Source organism: Scleropages formosus, chromosome 22 (genome assembly GCF_900964775.1).
Source record: "Scleropages formosus chromosome 22, fSclFor1.1, whole genome shotgun sequence".
In the NCBI taxonomy this organism is placed as follows: Eukaryota; Metazoa; Chordata; class Actinopteri; order Osteoglossiformes; family Osteoglossidae; genus Scleropages; species Scleropages formosus.
Window position 1 is genome coordinate 5,581,907 of NC_041827.1, and position 14,847 is coordinate 5,596,753.

General features: G+C 42.3%; 1 protein-coding gene across 2 annotated transcripts; it reads left to right on the forward strand.

The window, feature by feature from the left end:
- The first annotated feature begins 288 nt into the window (after positions 1–288).
- gata1a (GATA binding protein 1a) lies at positions 289–8,087 on the forward strand. 2 transcript variants are annotated; one of them, XM_018725532.2, is made up of 6 exons: positions 289–391; positions 5,354–5,647; positions 6,163–6,663; positions 6,960–7,132; positions 7,371–7,496; positions 7,747–8,087. In XM_018725532.2, the coding sequence occupies exons 2-6, from the start codon at positions 5,434–5,436 to the stop codon at positions 8,032–8,034; spliced, it is 1,302 nt and encodes a 433-aa protein (XP_018581048.1). In that variant the 5' UTR covers positions 289–391; positions 5,354–5,433; the 3' UTR covers positions 8,035–8,087. The 2 variants fall into 2 exon arrangements, with proteins under 2 accessions (XP_018581048.1, XP_018581049.1); XM_018725533.2 differs by having other exon boundaries at positions 6,987–7,132.
- The last annotated feature ends 6,760 nt before the right edge of the window (positions 8,088–14,847 follow it).

Below are 14,847 nucleotides of genomic sequence, written 5' to 3' on the forward strand. Positions count from 1 at the left end.
AAGAATAGTGAAATCAACAGGTGAATGATCTTTGTTACATGTAATAGGAATTCTTTGCTACTGACACTGGTAACCCTAACCCATCCTAAACCCAAACCACCACACAAGACCAGGGGTGTGTCTTTCAGGCTACAGTAAAAAGTACAGCATCTCTTTCAAAGTTGCCTCCACCCCGCAGCTCAGTCCTACCCCTGCCTTCCTCCTAATCTCACTCTCATTCAGAGGTAGTGAGAGCTGCCAGGCAGTGTGCTCAAGATCCCTCCACATGGAACCTGGCCCCCACTGACTCCTCAGCAGAGTGTGGGCCCTCTTCCTGCCGCTGGCCTCAATCCAGCACTATAGACCTGACAGAAAGGGACAGAAACACATCTCAAGAGGACCCAACAGTTAAGTAGGTAGACATTTTCCAGTCACTGAATATGCCTGTCTTTTTTTAAATTATTTTTTTAAACTGCACAATAAAACAAATTCCAGTTGTTCTAAACACAGACCACATGTCAAATAAGCTGGTAATTTTAGTGGTCCATTTATTCCTCTGCACATAAATGAAGGTCTTTTAAATTTCTTAAAAGTTAGCGGACAGGTGACACTTTTGACTTAGAGTAAAAAAGAGTATAGTTCAAATCTGGAATATTTGGCACATTAGACTAGTGGCATCATATAGTTTAAAATTTCTTAAAGGTATCTTCTGTATTCTGTGAAAAAGTTAAAATTTCCTAATAAAAGATGATCTTTGAAAGCCGTTCTAAGAAAATTCTAAGGTTGTCTGCTATTGTCAAAGGAGGCAAGAAGTTGATTTTCATGCTCATTTCTAGTTTAGATTTACTGGTCTTTAAATGCTTTACTTCATGTATCTAGGTCATATAGGAGATTGGAAAACTGTGATCACTAGTTTGCTGTAAATGATAGTCAAACCTCTGGAAAAAATTGATTTCTGTCCTTAGCCGATTTCAGAAAAAAACTTAAGTGGATTTAATTAAATTAATCTGATAATTATTAATTTGTTAAGATTGCCAGTCTATGGTGAGTAATGTGTGTGAGCAAAGCAATGATCACTAACCTGTGCTGTTTAAGTGAAGGTATTATCATAATTAGGATTATAATTAGAAAGTTTGTATTAAGTCTGTTGCTACCATTTGATTTAGAATAGACATTTTTATGACTGTTTCTGCAGTAAAAGCTGGAACACTACATACCACTATTACCATGTCTTGATAATGCCCACTGTTGATGCACAGGAAACACTTGGTCACAATGTCTGTGATCATTACTCTGTGTAAGATGAATAAGTTCATCTGAAGGTTATACAAGGACTATACAAAGCATCGCGATCGTCACAAATTTTATACACAAATGCCTTGCAGTTAGCTCAAAATGCCATGTAGGCCTACTTACGGTAAATATGTTACAGGGCAGTTTCTGGCCGTTTTTGTTTGCACCAATACAGGTGGTTCAGTTCATTCACCAACCATCTATACTGCACCATATTACCGTAGTGTCTGAAATGCGCTTTCTATGTGTACTGCAGCAAACAAATAAATAGTGAAGGAAAATCGGAGTCCTGCAGACTCTACGACATGTCACTTATCTAAACAGCTCAATGCTTTTTCAATAACTACCTGAAAGGTATTACTCATGGGCACTTACACCTGAAGCCTATCTAACCACAGTAGTCAAATGCAGAGTCTATAAGTGTTAGGTGACCTGGTTCGGAGTGAAACCGTCACTGAGTGCAGAAAACATGATATGATCTTGTTCAATGCTAAACCAACAAGGGAAGAGGGAGGCTCCTACGTGGCAGGAGGTAGTGTCATGGGCAGTGCCGTTCCAACTTTGAATCTCTGCGCCCTCCGTAATACTCTTGAGCATGGTACTTGATCTCAATTGATCCTGTAAGAAATCACCCGGCTGTATAAGTGGGTAAAGAGTTGGTTAACTAGCTTACAGTATAAACTAACATTTAACTTGCTTTGGATGCGTCATATACTTACCCATAAGTGTAACTGCTATGTTTTGAAGATCTCCCAGAACATCTCAGCATCATGCCAAGACAAACACACCCTCTTTGTTAAGGCACCCGGATTTTACGCTATTAGCAAAGTAAAAAGCTTTTGTTCTCATAAGGTGTTTCTCAAAAGTGTGAGTTCACAACACAACCAAATTTTTCAAAGTTCTGCAATTTGCATTTATAATGATTAATTACAGTTTACCGATTACAAAAATACCATTAGTTCTTCTGGGGGGTCGGTTTTAGTTTGGTGCTTTACAGCAATTGGAAGATTCTAGAAGGCACCAGAAAATTCTGGAAAGTACCGAAACATTGTAGAAAGCATCAGATCCTTAAAGGTACTGGAATATTCAGTGCTTGGAACCTGGTGGCAACATTCGCCAAAATTTAGTTTCAAGAATGTGGAATAATGTTCTAAAAACTGGCATACAGTAGAAACTAACAGCAAAATTCATTTAACAAAACTGAATGGAAAACACAAAAAAATCGACATGACGTAAAATTTTTGATACATTCTGTAATGCGAATTTTAGAGTACAAACTATATATGCATTTATATGTAAGTGGGAACTCTTTTAATATGAGTATTCCTTATGCTAGGGAAGATTGTATATTCAGTAGGGAATTGCTGTTTTTAAAAGTTTCTAATCATAATCATCTGTGTCAAGCAAAATCCGTCAGTAAGCAGACCTGAGCAAAATACAGTCTATAATGATTTCAGCTGAAACGCAACACTGGCCTACAGCAATGTGATTTTGTAGATGAATCAGTCCATCAATCAACAGATTGTACGCATTTTACCGGACTGCTAACGCTAGTGTTATAGATTTGTGGCAATAGCATAATGGTTCGTATACTATGTAATGGTGGTATCAGTGGGATCTTGAGGAAGGGCTAATTCTCTTGTGCTGATTCTCATAAGAGATATTTCTCTAAGAAGGGTCATAGAAATGATTGGCTGGGTTCCCTAATTCTTATCTGCATTGCTAATTTTAGTATAACGATGCAGCCCACTGTTCTTTCTCCAACACAGTCTTCCTCCTGACTTTCTCTTGACCACAAAATCACTTGACCTCCGCTGCTTCAAAAGACATAACAATTAGTGCATTTATGGATGCCACAGTCTAAGCAGTAATTTAAAAAATTAGAAAGATTTTCATTTTATTATTGCACTTGGAACGCTACTCATGCAGAAATGTATTCCTGTGTAATTAAAAAAAAAAAGTTTTTTGAACTTAAGGTTTTAATTGCGAAACATTTGTGTGTGAATTCCGTGTGGGAAATATGTGGTTTATCTCATGAAAGATGATAAGTTTAGGGAACCAGAGCAGTAACTATGCTACTGCAGTTTTATAATGGTATCATTGAACTGTATCAGTAGTTTTCACGTTACTTTGTCAAGAAGGTCTAAGTACTGCACCAATACAGTACATTTTAATAACAAAAACAATGTAATAAATTACCGAAGATGTAAATTCCAGTGAAAAGAATTCTTCATTACCATTAACTTAAATGGGAAAATATGTACTGCTTCTCCGAACCAAAAAAATTGACCGTTTTACTTCACCAAGCAAACAAAATGATCTGCCGTAACGTTTTAACATGAAGAAAATCAAACTCCTGCTGAGTCCACAATTTTAGAACCCCTCTGGACACTTTTAAATGAAAGCTTGAAACCTACATATTTTACATAATCCTTCATGCTTGTACATAAGACATTTGCATGATCCCTTTTTCTGCCCCTTCCCTCTTTCTCTATATGAATTTAGAACTCTATTTAGTGTTGTAACCAATATATCCTTTCTTTTAAGAGCTTTTAGAAGCTTCTTTTAAATGCATTATATAAAATAAAGATGCTGATGATTGTTGTTGTTGTTTTAACACTACCAAATTAGCAGTACTCATTTTGATTATTGTAATTACTCTTGCTGCTGAGCTGTTTGTCAAGTAAAATTTGTGATAAAGGAATAATAAATTGATTCATTTTAGAGTTCAGATTATATTTGATCTTAAATTTAAAAGGGCTTAGAAAACTCCTTCTTTGTTCAAGGGAGTCGAGTACCTTTTCCGAACCATACAAGTTGAAATCGAATTAATGTAACTCTCTTCAATCAGGAATGTCCGTTGTAATAAATTTTCTTTCCTCCTGTAACCTGTTTTTGGAGGTCATTGTGAGTTATCGAGGTGTCTTTGTGTCATACTTGTTTCGTGCATGTGAAAAGTCTATGTAAAGGCTTTTCTTTCGGGTGTGTGAAAATTTCAATGTCAAAAAAGACTTTAAAGGAGAGTTTTAAGTTAGATACACCTAGTCTCAAAATTCTTCATGTAATTCGTGCACTACTGTGACATAGCAGCCGTCTACGTTTCCCTGATATCCCATGCAAATTGTGTCCCTTTACTCCCCCTCTCTGAACCTGTTCTTCCTTGTTCATTTCTCCCTTCTAACTCACTTCCAATCATGAGTCAGTGTTACAAACTTTAATATTCTACAAAATATCCATACATTGATCAGTTACCACTTTATAGTGGCTTATAGTGACTATGGAACATACTTGCAATCTTTGGGATTTGTGGTTGAGTTGAAGTCTGCCATGGAAACACTCATACAGGTTTAACTTCAATGAAACCACAAACCAGAGCTTTATTTATTTTTTTATTGGTTTTATGCATAGCACAGGGTGAAAACAGCATGCAGATAGACAATACACTGAGAAAATGCAGATATGTCTACAGAAGGTTACAGTTCATCACAGATATGATCATGCAGCACTTTCTAACAACTTCCAGAAGGGTGTCCACATGTTCTAGAATTCTTTGGAGTTGTCATGCAAATCAAATGGCAATTTTTTGAGTGGGAGAAATTTAAACTCTTCACCCATGTTTTTACAGCGGGAACTTCAGGTGTCGACTGCAACATTAAAATATGTTTCTTTACCAAATATGTCAGAATAGATAGTCTGTGTACCTTAACACCATCAAGAAAAGACATTTGGATTATGGTTTAACAAGAGGGTAGTTGGGGAGAAATCCATTTTTTTGTTAAAGGTTTCATGGATCGCTGCATGTTCTCCTGTCCAGTGAACTTATCCTTATCGCATTCCCAGAATAAATGAGCCAATGTACCTGGAAAGACTTTTTCCCAGCTGAGGTGTCCTGGAAACATCCTGTGAATTAACTTGAAGAACCTGAATTTTAACAGTCCTTGCAGTAGTGGTGACAATAAGCTGGTCTTACTGAAGTCACCTAAGAAGTTTTTTGGCAAAATGTCAGCAGTGATCTTTATCTGGTAGTAAATTTTACCGGTATGGTATTATGGTGTTAAATTTCCTCAATGTCCTCCGGTAGGGACTGTGGACACAACGGAACACTTCCTGGCCCGATTTGTCCCCTTTCTGGCCTGCTGTCTGGTTCCTTTTTCCACCCTGATGGAGGACTCCTTAGAGCAGCCTCGCTGGGTGCCTCCAGTCCTCATGGGACCCGATGCTCTGACGAACTTCTCAGACCCCTCCCAGGGCTTGCTGCCTCCAGTGGAGGATGGGGACTCCCTGTACTCCAGCACCGACTCCGACTTTGGTGGCTCTATGCCCTACTTCTCTCCCAGCCAGTGTCGTTCCGCATCAACCTACAGGCACAGCCCAGGTCAGTGTCGGTAGCCCACCACGCAGTCGGACATCTCGCTCACGACTGTAAGAAGAGATGATAAATCATCTTAAGAATGACGATCTTCCCACATTCAACTGCCATCGCACACCCTACACGTGCTCTGTGTTCAGCTATCAAGTGAGCTTGAGATGGTTGTCAGTGTTCTGTCCCTTCGATGAAGAGATTTTTATTAGCATGTTGCAAATTTTTATTAGATTTTTAATATTTCCCATTGAGAGAATGGATTTTAAAGTGTGGCTTAAGCAAAGTATTGCTCAGAACAAAGATTACATTATGAAGCCGTGTGGGTGTTCGATGTAACTTTTGTCTGCTGTAGTGTGCTTCTTCTTTCTATGGAAAGAGGAAAATCTCTTGACTTTCAGTGATTTAAATGGAATCTGTGACCTTCCAGAAACAGTGAAATGGTTTTAAAGCTGTGTGGCTGTCCAAAGAAAGGTTGCTGTTCACTATGAGAACAGCTCAGGTAAAGTCAACGCTTCTCTTCCCTTCAGTTCATCAGCTCTACTCATCCTCCTCCTTTCTCAACAACATCCAATGGCTGGATGCATCTGGAGGTGCTTCCCTGGGTGCACCTTATAACTCACCGTCCACTACTTGGACCGGCAGTCCCTTTGCCAAGACCCCTCTGCACGCCCACCACTCATCGTACAGCGCGATGAACCCCACCTCCTCATTTGCACCCACTAGAGATGCGCTTGTGCCCTTTGGTCAAGACATAAAGGAGAGCTCCCACCTTCCGGAAGCCCTGAAAGCCGAACGGTCAAGTCCACAGGATGTAGGTGGTGATGATTTTCTCAACCTGGCTTCAACAGCCGGGAGCGTATACACACACTCTCCCCATACCCACTCCCAGATACTTGGGCCCCAGAGCTCTTATATGGCATCCCAGCAGGATTATAGTGTGGCTTCACTTTACCCCATGTCAGGGGGTTGGATGAGCTCCTCACCATACTCCCCAAACTGGCGGAACAAGATGAGACTTTCCCCACCTGGTAAGAAGATTTTCCTTAACTGTATCTTGTCCTACATTTCACATAATTGTATCTTAAATATGTACTTGTACATAAAGATGCATTGTGGTACACAGGCCCAAGGCCAAGTGTAAAAGATGTTCAAAACATGTGTAAACTCTAGAGCACAGCAAACAAAATCATACAGTGTCAGTGATTTAGACCACACTGACAAGTACATTTAGCAGTGAGGAGGACCTTTGTTATGAGTGGATTCTCTGCGATGCTATTAATATCTCAGCTTCTTTCTCAGTTGCTCGGATGCTCATGTTCAACAGAATACTCTGAATGTGTGTGTGAGACAGAAGCTCGAGAGTGCGTGAACTGTGGGGCTACCGCTACGCCCCTGTGGCGTCGGGATGGGACAGGCCACTACCTCTGCAACGCCTGTGGTCTCTACCACAAGATGAATGGCCAGAACCGACCCCTCATCCGGCCCAAAAAGAGACTGGTACTTTCCACCACCCTGCAGCCACACGGAAATAGGAGGAGGAGGATCTGCCAGGGATATACCTGGCTTTTTCAGCTGAAAGAAATTGCATGTTTTCAACAACACAGTTAGATACAAACTTAGGTGAAAGAAACGTGAAAAGGCAACCAGTTTTCGTAGTTTCAAATGTAAAGCACACCCTTTGCCTTCTCTTAAATACGGCACAGCAGCGCTCTACATTTCTCTCCGTTTTTCTCAGATCGTCAGCAAGCGGGCTGGCACACAGTGTGCCAACTGTCACACGGGAACCACCACGCTGTGGAGACGCAACGCCAACGGGGAGCCTGTGTGCAACGCCTGTGGCCTCTATTTCAAATTGCACAATGTGAGTGCAGTGATTTGGAACCGTCTACATGTTATTTTATTGCTTTCATTCATGTAAACACTGAGTTCCTTGGCACTACACACCCAGATAGCTGTAGCCGTCGTCAGGGTATAGGCCTAGGCATGTTGGTACTGCTTCGGTGATGTTAACAGACTTCAGATTTCCAGGTATCACACACACGTACCGTTGATATCACAGCAAGCTGTTTGCATGATAGACGTGACGTTGACACGCGAGTCTTCTCCCTCAGGTGAACAGACCACTGACAATGAAGAAAGATGGCATCCAAACACGGAACCGGAAAGTGTCTAACAAGAGCAAGAAGGTGAAGAGGACTTGTGGAGCTGAGCCTTATGGCCTCATGCCCCAGGGAGCTACCTCAGATGAGCACACAGGCTCGTATTCCGTGAGCCCGGGATCTCTGCCCTCATACAACAACCCTTCCCATATGTTTTCTCCTTCGCCCATGCTGCACGTCCCCGCAGTGGTGCCGTACTCCCACCGGCCGGACTCTGGAGCTGTGCCCACGCTGGTGTGACACGATGAACCCGGTGGGACTGGTGCAGCATGGATGGGGATCAATGGGGACACTTGGAAATCGAGAACTCCTGCTATGTTCTAATTACGGGACATTCCCGAATGCTCAGAAAATGCCATTTTAATGCCAGAAAATGCCAGAAAAGACCATTTTAACAGTTGCTGGCAGTCGCTGTCGGGTGACAAAATATAGAAACTAAGGTTTTGAGACATCACTCAGAGGTACAGACCAGTAGCATGTTGTGAGTGAAATTTTGGGTAAGCAGATACAATCTTTTACTTTCCACTGTAATTGTCTGTCACCACCTGTAAGCACATATGTTGCATTTTGAAAGTAATGCTATTGACAACAAATGATTGAATGAAATGTATCATAACACTTGACTGGTGTTGTTTTAAAATACAACCCAAACCCCTAGATATGTCCCAAAAAATGTCTCTAAAAAAAAATGGAGTTATGTCCCCCTCTTCACTTCAGAAAACTGACAGGTGTTGTTATTTGGACTGGGTTTTCTCCAAATCTCAGCAATTAGGAATAATTACACCCACCTGATTATTCATATTGTGTCTGCTTAATAGAATGCATGGCAAATAACTGGCAAAAATGCATAAACAGACTTCAGACAATTTTTTTTTTTTGGAATATACTTTATAACATGTCAAGTACTGTAACTGCAATTATATATTTTTAAGTATTACAATTATTTAATGTCTGGTTTTGTTATTTTGTACAAACAATATCCACATGTGAAAGAGGGAAATAAATGTGATTATACAATAGCAATAATCACAATAAAGGTGATCATACAATGTATATATTTTTGTTGCATCACAGTATTGCACAAGTTCCATAAAAAGACAGAATGTACATAAAATCAGATGACATACACATTTACATTTATTCTTCTAGCAGAGGCTTTTCTCCAAAGGGATGTTTAATGGTTACCGCGTAGTATTAGCTGACCCTTTTATTTAGGTAAGTAATTTTAAAAATGCTCTACACTACAGTTCATGTGAATTCTTTGACAGAAGTGAACATGAATGCACAGGAAATAATGTAATTTACCACACACTACTATACAGACATGAATTGACTGTGGTGCTAAACATACATGTGAACACATTATTTATCGCAGAGTACAATCATGTTCAGTGGTGCTTAATTGCCTGTAGTGTGTGTGTGTGTCTGTGTGTGTGGCTACCCTGCGATAAATTGGTGTCCTGTCCATGGTGTACCCCTCCCCCCCCCCACAGCCTTGCGCCCAATGCTTCCAGGATAGGCTCCAGGTCATCGCGACCCTGCTCAGGACAATCGGTTACTAAATGGAATGGATGGATGAATAATCATGGTTCAGCTCTTGCTGTCTACAAGGTTTTAAAGTAAACCAAGTCTAAATGTGAAACATTTTCGAAGTACATGGCAGCACTGCTTCTCTCATGTTTCCCCCATCAGCAACAAATGTACAGATCTTACTCTGACATGGTACATCGAGTGCATCTTGCACCCTGGCATAGTCCCTCTTACTATGGCCACAGCAGATGTCATGTGAGACACACAGAGTGTAAAACGGTCCTGTAATACAAATGTAAGCAGCTGCAGTTAATTTCCTATACAAATGACTTGGTTTCAGTTGCACAGCCAGTCGTTGTTTGGGTTTGTAAATGGCATTTAAATTCTCGTCGCCATTTCAGAGATTGTGGTCGGAGCTTCTCTGAAGGGGCATTGTCATCACGCTGACGCGGCTATAACATCGGCTTTGTGCGAGGCTGGATGACAGACCCACCAACATGAGCCTAGTTGTTTTGGGAACACCCGTAATGCAAATCCGGCAGTGCATCGAAAAAGTTTACCTAAAACGGCACACTCGTTTCGATTGCTCGAATTTGAATAGGCCCTCCATCGGCGTGACTCGGCTCATCGCACACCTTTACCGAGGGTTCAGCGGTCTGTGGGTTCTTTGTACTCTCGGACCAACTGTGATCCTCCACCGAGCATGCGACAGACGTGCGTCTAAAGGTCAGGCCTTGTGCCTTTTTGCACTTCTCACGTTGCTCCTTTGTGCGCAACGGTCTGTGATGCTGAATGTCTGAGATCTCGCCGTTTAGGAACAGAGTTCTTGGCTCACATGTCGCACAACTGAACCAGTGATTGTACTGGGAGCAGGAGAAGTTTCAGGGGAAGATCGCAGTTCCTGCTTACGGGTGGACATTGAGACAGTCCAATGTCTCTGGTAGAATTTCACACAGGATGCTATCCCTGAGAAGCCCTGAGAAATAAAGATACCGGCAAGGGTCAAGAGGGGCAAGACAGTTATTGAATGCAAACTTATTGATCCAGGCAGTTTGTTCAATAACGAGCAGAAAGCAGAGCACCGACGTATAAGGTCCAATGTGAAGTGTCTTAGCCGAGCTCCATGGGACATGTTTCCATCTGATTGAATCTCAATCTGTCGGTGAAAGATTGCTCACACACAGAGTCCCATCAGTCTACCTGTGTCGTGCGGGAAGGCCGTAACACCAGCCGGACTGTGGGCCTTTGTTAAAGTACCTTTTTGAACAAAACTAAAAGGCGGGGAGATACTCAGGGATGGGTAAAACGTTTTTATGGGCATCTCAGCGCAGACACCTCACCCTCGATCCCCGACTCCTTTTCCAGGCAAAGAAAAACACCTTGGCTCCCTTCCAATAAAATGTGACTAACAAGTGGACATATGACATATTTTCTTCACTTCAAAGCGAGAACTTTCGGAGATACAAGCTGAAAAAAATTGCAAATTAATACCCAAGACAAACACACACTGTCTGAAACCACTTGCCCCGGGTGGGGTTGCGGCGAGCTGGAGCCTAACCCAGCAACACAAGGCACAAGGCCAGAGGGGACGCACCCAGGACGGGACGCCAGTCCATCACAAGGCACCCTAAGCGGGACATGAACCCCAGACCCACCAGTGAGCAGACACAGGCCAAACCTGCTGCGCCATCATGCCCCTCAAACCCAAGCACCAACCAAAACAGTCCCATTATTGCTGAAAAAAGCAACATGTACCATTTTATTGCATCAGTCATGTCTTGTTCCTGAATTAATCGATACATCGATAAAGGTAATCAATCACGCGTACCTATAAATCTTAGAAGTGTCAACTTGATAGAATGAGAATTGACATGTCGGTCCAGGGATTGAAACTCACTGACGCCTGAAGCAACTGGTTCAGTGACCTGGAGCGTGAGTTGAGCTGTGTGTGTAGCATGTTTCCCTTCTCCCGCCCCATATGACAGCGGCTGACAGTACACGAAAGCACGCTCCCCCATCTGCGTAGCTGACAGCTCGTGCAAATGATCCGACTCAACAACGCCTCCCACCCGGCGGGCAACACGCATCCGCTTTCGGTCGCCACGCTCACGCAAAGAGCAGTCCAGAAAGACCCCCTGCTGGACAGGTCCTCTCCCACACTATTTTTACTGTCCGCATGCTAACTGTCCTCAACGTCCAAGACCCAGCAAGACGAGGAAGTAGACACCTGGTACCAAACAGCAGCTGCTGAAGGGATTCCAAGACAAGAGCGGTCCTTCACCATGCATGAAAACACTGAAAGGCTAAATATTGCAGAATAGTTCAGAGTAGTAATGTAAAGCTAATAGCAGCCTAAATTTTCTTTTTATTTCCTTATGTTCGTTAGCGGCGCTCCATCGCCCTGCAAAGACTGGAGGTTGGCCGCTGGGTTTACTCTCTCTCGCACTTTCAGGGTTGACCACATCGCCCTGCCGTTCACGCTACGCTCGGAGCCCCGTTATGCAACACGGGTCTTATGGTTTTCCGGACCTAAAGAGAAAAAAAGACTCGAGAAAAGAGAGAGAGACCGGCCGCTCGCGGAAGAAGGGACCCTACTCGGCACGTGGGCCGGGGTTCTCATTTTGGTCACTGCATGCTGCTGAGCAGGACTTTCTGGCTCCGAATCGGGGAAATGGTCACGAATGCCGGGGCGAGATTAGTAACCACAGGACAGGTTCAGGCCACTCGAAGGCCCATTGGCGTGTGCCCCATGGCGCCATCCTCCACTCCTCCCATCTCCACTTCTCCTTCCCTTCCCTTTCTTTTTTTGGTTAAAGAAACGCTCACCGCCTTTACTCTCGGTGTGTAGTAAATAGCTACTGCCACTTCATACAGACCATCAGACTGCTGCAGTCAGCTTCACCTGCTTATTCCTAACTGCCTCTGTTCTCTCCCCCCCCTTAACGACTGATGAAAATATTGTCGACTTTAGTCTTTTTGCTTGACCGAACAAATTTTTTGCGTTTTAAATATCCGAGACGCGCACTTTCGCAACAGTTACGAATTCGACCGATAAAAAGCGATTCATTTTCTGTGCCGATAAACTGGCTCCTAAACTCTGACATTTTCACATTTCATCTCAAAGATCATTGTTTTATCCAATTAGTTCATTTAGCAAATGACACTAATGACACATGTGTCCTTATACCAAACATCTTCTTCAGTTTACTGTGGTTGTCACGTCAAACAGCTTGACACAGAAGAGCTGAATATTAAAGTCTGATTAGCTGTATACATTAGGCTCAATTCCACCGTGGTTATTTTGACTCATGATGAGTAACATATTTCTAAAAAAATCTTTTAACTTTTTTTCTATTTTTACATTTACATTTACATTTCTACAGGTGGCGCAGTGGGTTGGACTGGGTCCTGCTCTCTAGTCGGTCTGGGGTTTGAGTCACACTTGGGGTGCCTTGTGATGGACTGGCGTCCCGTCCTGGGTGTGTCCCCTCCCCCTCCAGCCTTACGCCCTGTGTTGCTGGGTTAGGCTCCAGCTTGCCGTGACCCTTCTAGCAAAATCATTCTACACCCCTCACATCCAGGCCACTTCCTCTTCGAACCTTTGCCATCTGGCCGGCGCTACAGAGCACTGAGCACCAGGACAGCCAGGCATAAGAAAACTTTCTTTCCTCAGGCCATCTACCTCGTGAACACCTAAATCTCTCCCCTAGAGAGTAAACCAGTGCAATACATAATGCTATTTATATTTATATTTATAACTATTTATCACATCATGTCTCTTACTCACACTCCCTTGCATTTGTATCTACTGACTATTTTTGTATATTGGGTACTTTATATTTTTAAATATTTTTTATCCCTTGCTCACATACTCTATATTCTCACCTGTCTTGTCACTGTCATTCTGTCTGTGCTGTGGTAGTTCCTGTCACCAAGACAAATTCCTTGTATGTGCGAACATACTTGGCAATAAAGCTCGTTCTGATTCTGATTCTGATTCTGATTCTGATTCTGATTCTTGGGACAAGCGGTTCAGATGTACATCTCAGAGAAATACAATTTGTGCATTACATTAGAAGAAAGAGAGACATAGTTGCAGATGTATGATGCTTAAGTAGTTTCCACTATATGCACTGATATTCATCGCATGAGTAGGTGCATAAAACTCTGAACTTTTTCCATGGCTTTCATAAAAATCAAATGACCGAAGAAAGACAAACGTGTGATTTCGTGACACAAACGTGTGTTAACGGCCCTGTTAGTTCGTATTCTCAGGGTCCTCAATTAATTTGTCCTGAAATAGAGAAGGGACTGGCGCTAGAACAACCCAACCTGTATTTTGATCCTGGACTGAGAAAGATATATTTCTCTTTTACAAATTTCCTTTTATAGATCACAGGAAACGTGTAAAGATCAAATGTGCTCTTCAGCGTTGAGTGGGTTTCGTCCCATGAGCTTGTTAGAGGATGTGGATCTTTCTTGAGATGTGAGTTCTTTATTGAGATAATGCGCCTTGTCTGTGCTTAAAAGGGAAAGGAGGCTTACTATCTGGAGAAAGAGCATTCTTCAAAATCCCTAAAGCGTAATACTCTATGTATTTGTCCAGCGATGTCCCACACGCCACCCACCAGCTTGGCTGACCTTCAGGCTTTATCGCCTTCCGGGACAGACGTGTCTCCAAGACGTGTCCCTTCAGAGTAAACTATCTACATCTTCTCCGTGTTACTACATCTTCCAAGAGACAGAGACTTCAGAGAGATACAGAGCATGTGGCATCATCATAATCAACATCCTACACAAATCGACCGCAAGACCCTTAGTTTTTGCTCCCTGAGCACTGGTTCGAAAATAGCTCAATGTAACTGGAAAAGATTGCATCCAGTAGCGAGTGTGTGGAGACTGCGTGCGCCGAATGTGTGGGGAATTTCATTATCGGCAGCTGGGAAAAAAAAGAATGGCTTTTAAGGACCTTTTTACGTATTTTCATGCTCGTTTAGAGTGTCCAGGCCTCTGAGAGCTGGTTTTATGAATTTGGATCTTAGTGAATTTCATTGTTTGTAAACATACTATGGTGAAGTCTTTTTTTTTGTCTAAGAGCAGGGTTAAAATGTGCGTTCAAAAAACACTGGAGCTATATGTTTCAGTTCCAGTGTGTCCAGATATGAGACTCCACTGGGGCTCCAGTTCATTTTGAAATTCAGTTCCAGTTGATTTAATGAAATAATCACTAAATCGGTATGATTCTGTATCCGTAATTTTCTTTACATGTTGTCATTTAGGATCTGCTGTGAATAAGAACTCAAGCCCTTCAAGAAAAGAAGTGGCTTTTAAGTTTCATGTGGTATCATACATCTATACGCTGATTATAGAGACTGATAAATGTACATTTATATGATATTTTTCTCCAAAGTGACTTACAATGTTAAGGTTACAATTATTTACCCGTTTATACAGCCAGGTAATCTTACTGGAGCAACTGAGGGTAAGTACCTTGCTCAAGGGTACTACAGCTGGAGGTAGGAT

What these genes read in the sequence shown, in the direction of transcription:
- gata1a (XM_018725532.2), top strand. Translation starts at nt 5,434, where the DNA reads ATGGAGGACTCCTTAGAGCAGCCTCGCTGGGTGCCTCCAGTCCTCATG. An exon ending in GATGAGACTTTCCCCACCTG is followed by an intron (nt 6,664 to 6,959) that starts GTAAGAAGATTT and finishes CATGTTCAACAG; the next exon opens with AATACTCTGAATGTGTGTGT. An exon ending in TCCGGCCCAAAAAGAGACTG is followed by an intron (nt 7,133 to 7,370) that starts GTACTTTCCACC and finishes CGTTTTTCTCAG; the next exon opens with ATCGTCAGCAAGCGGGCTGG.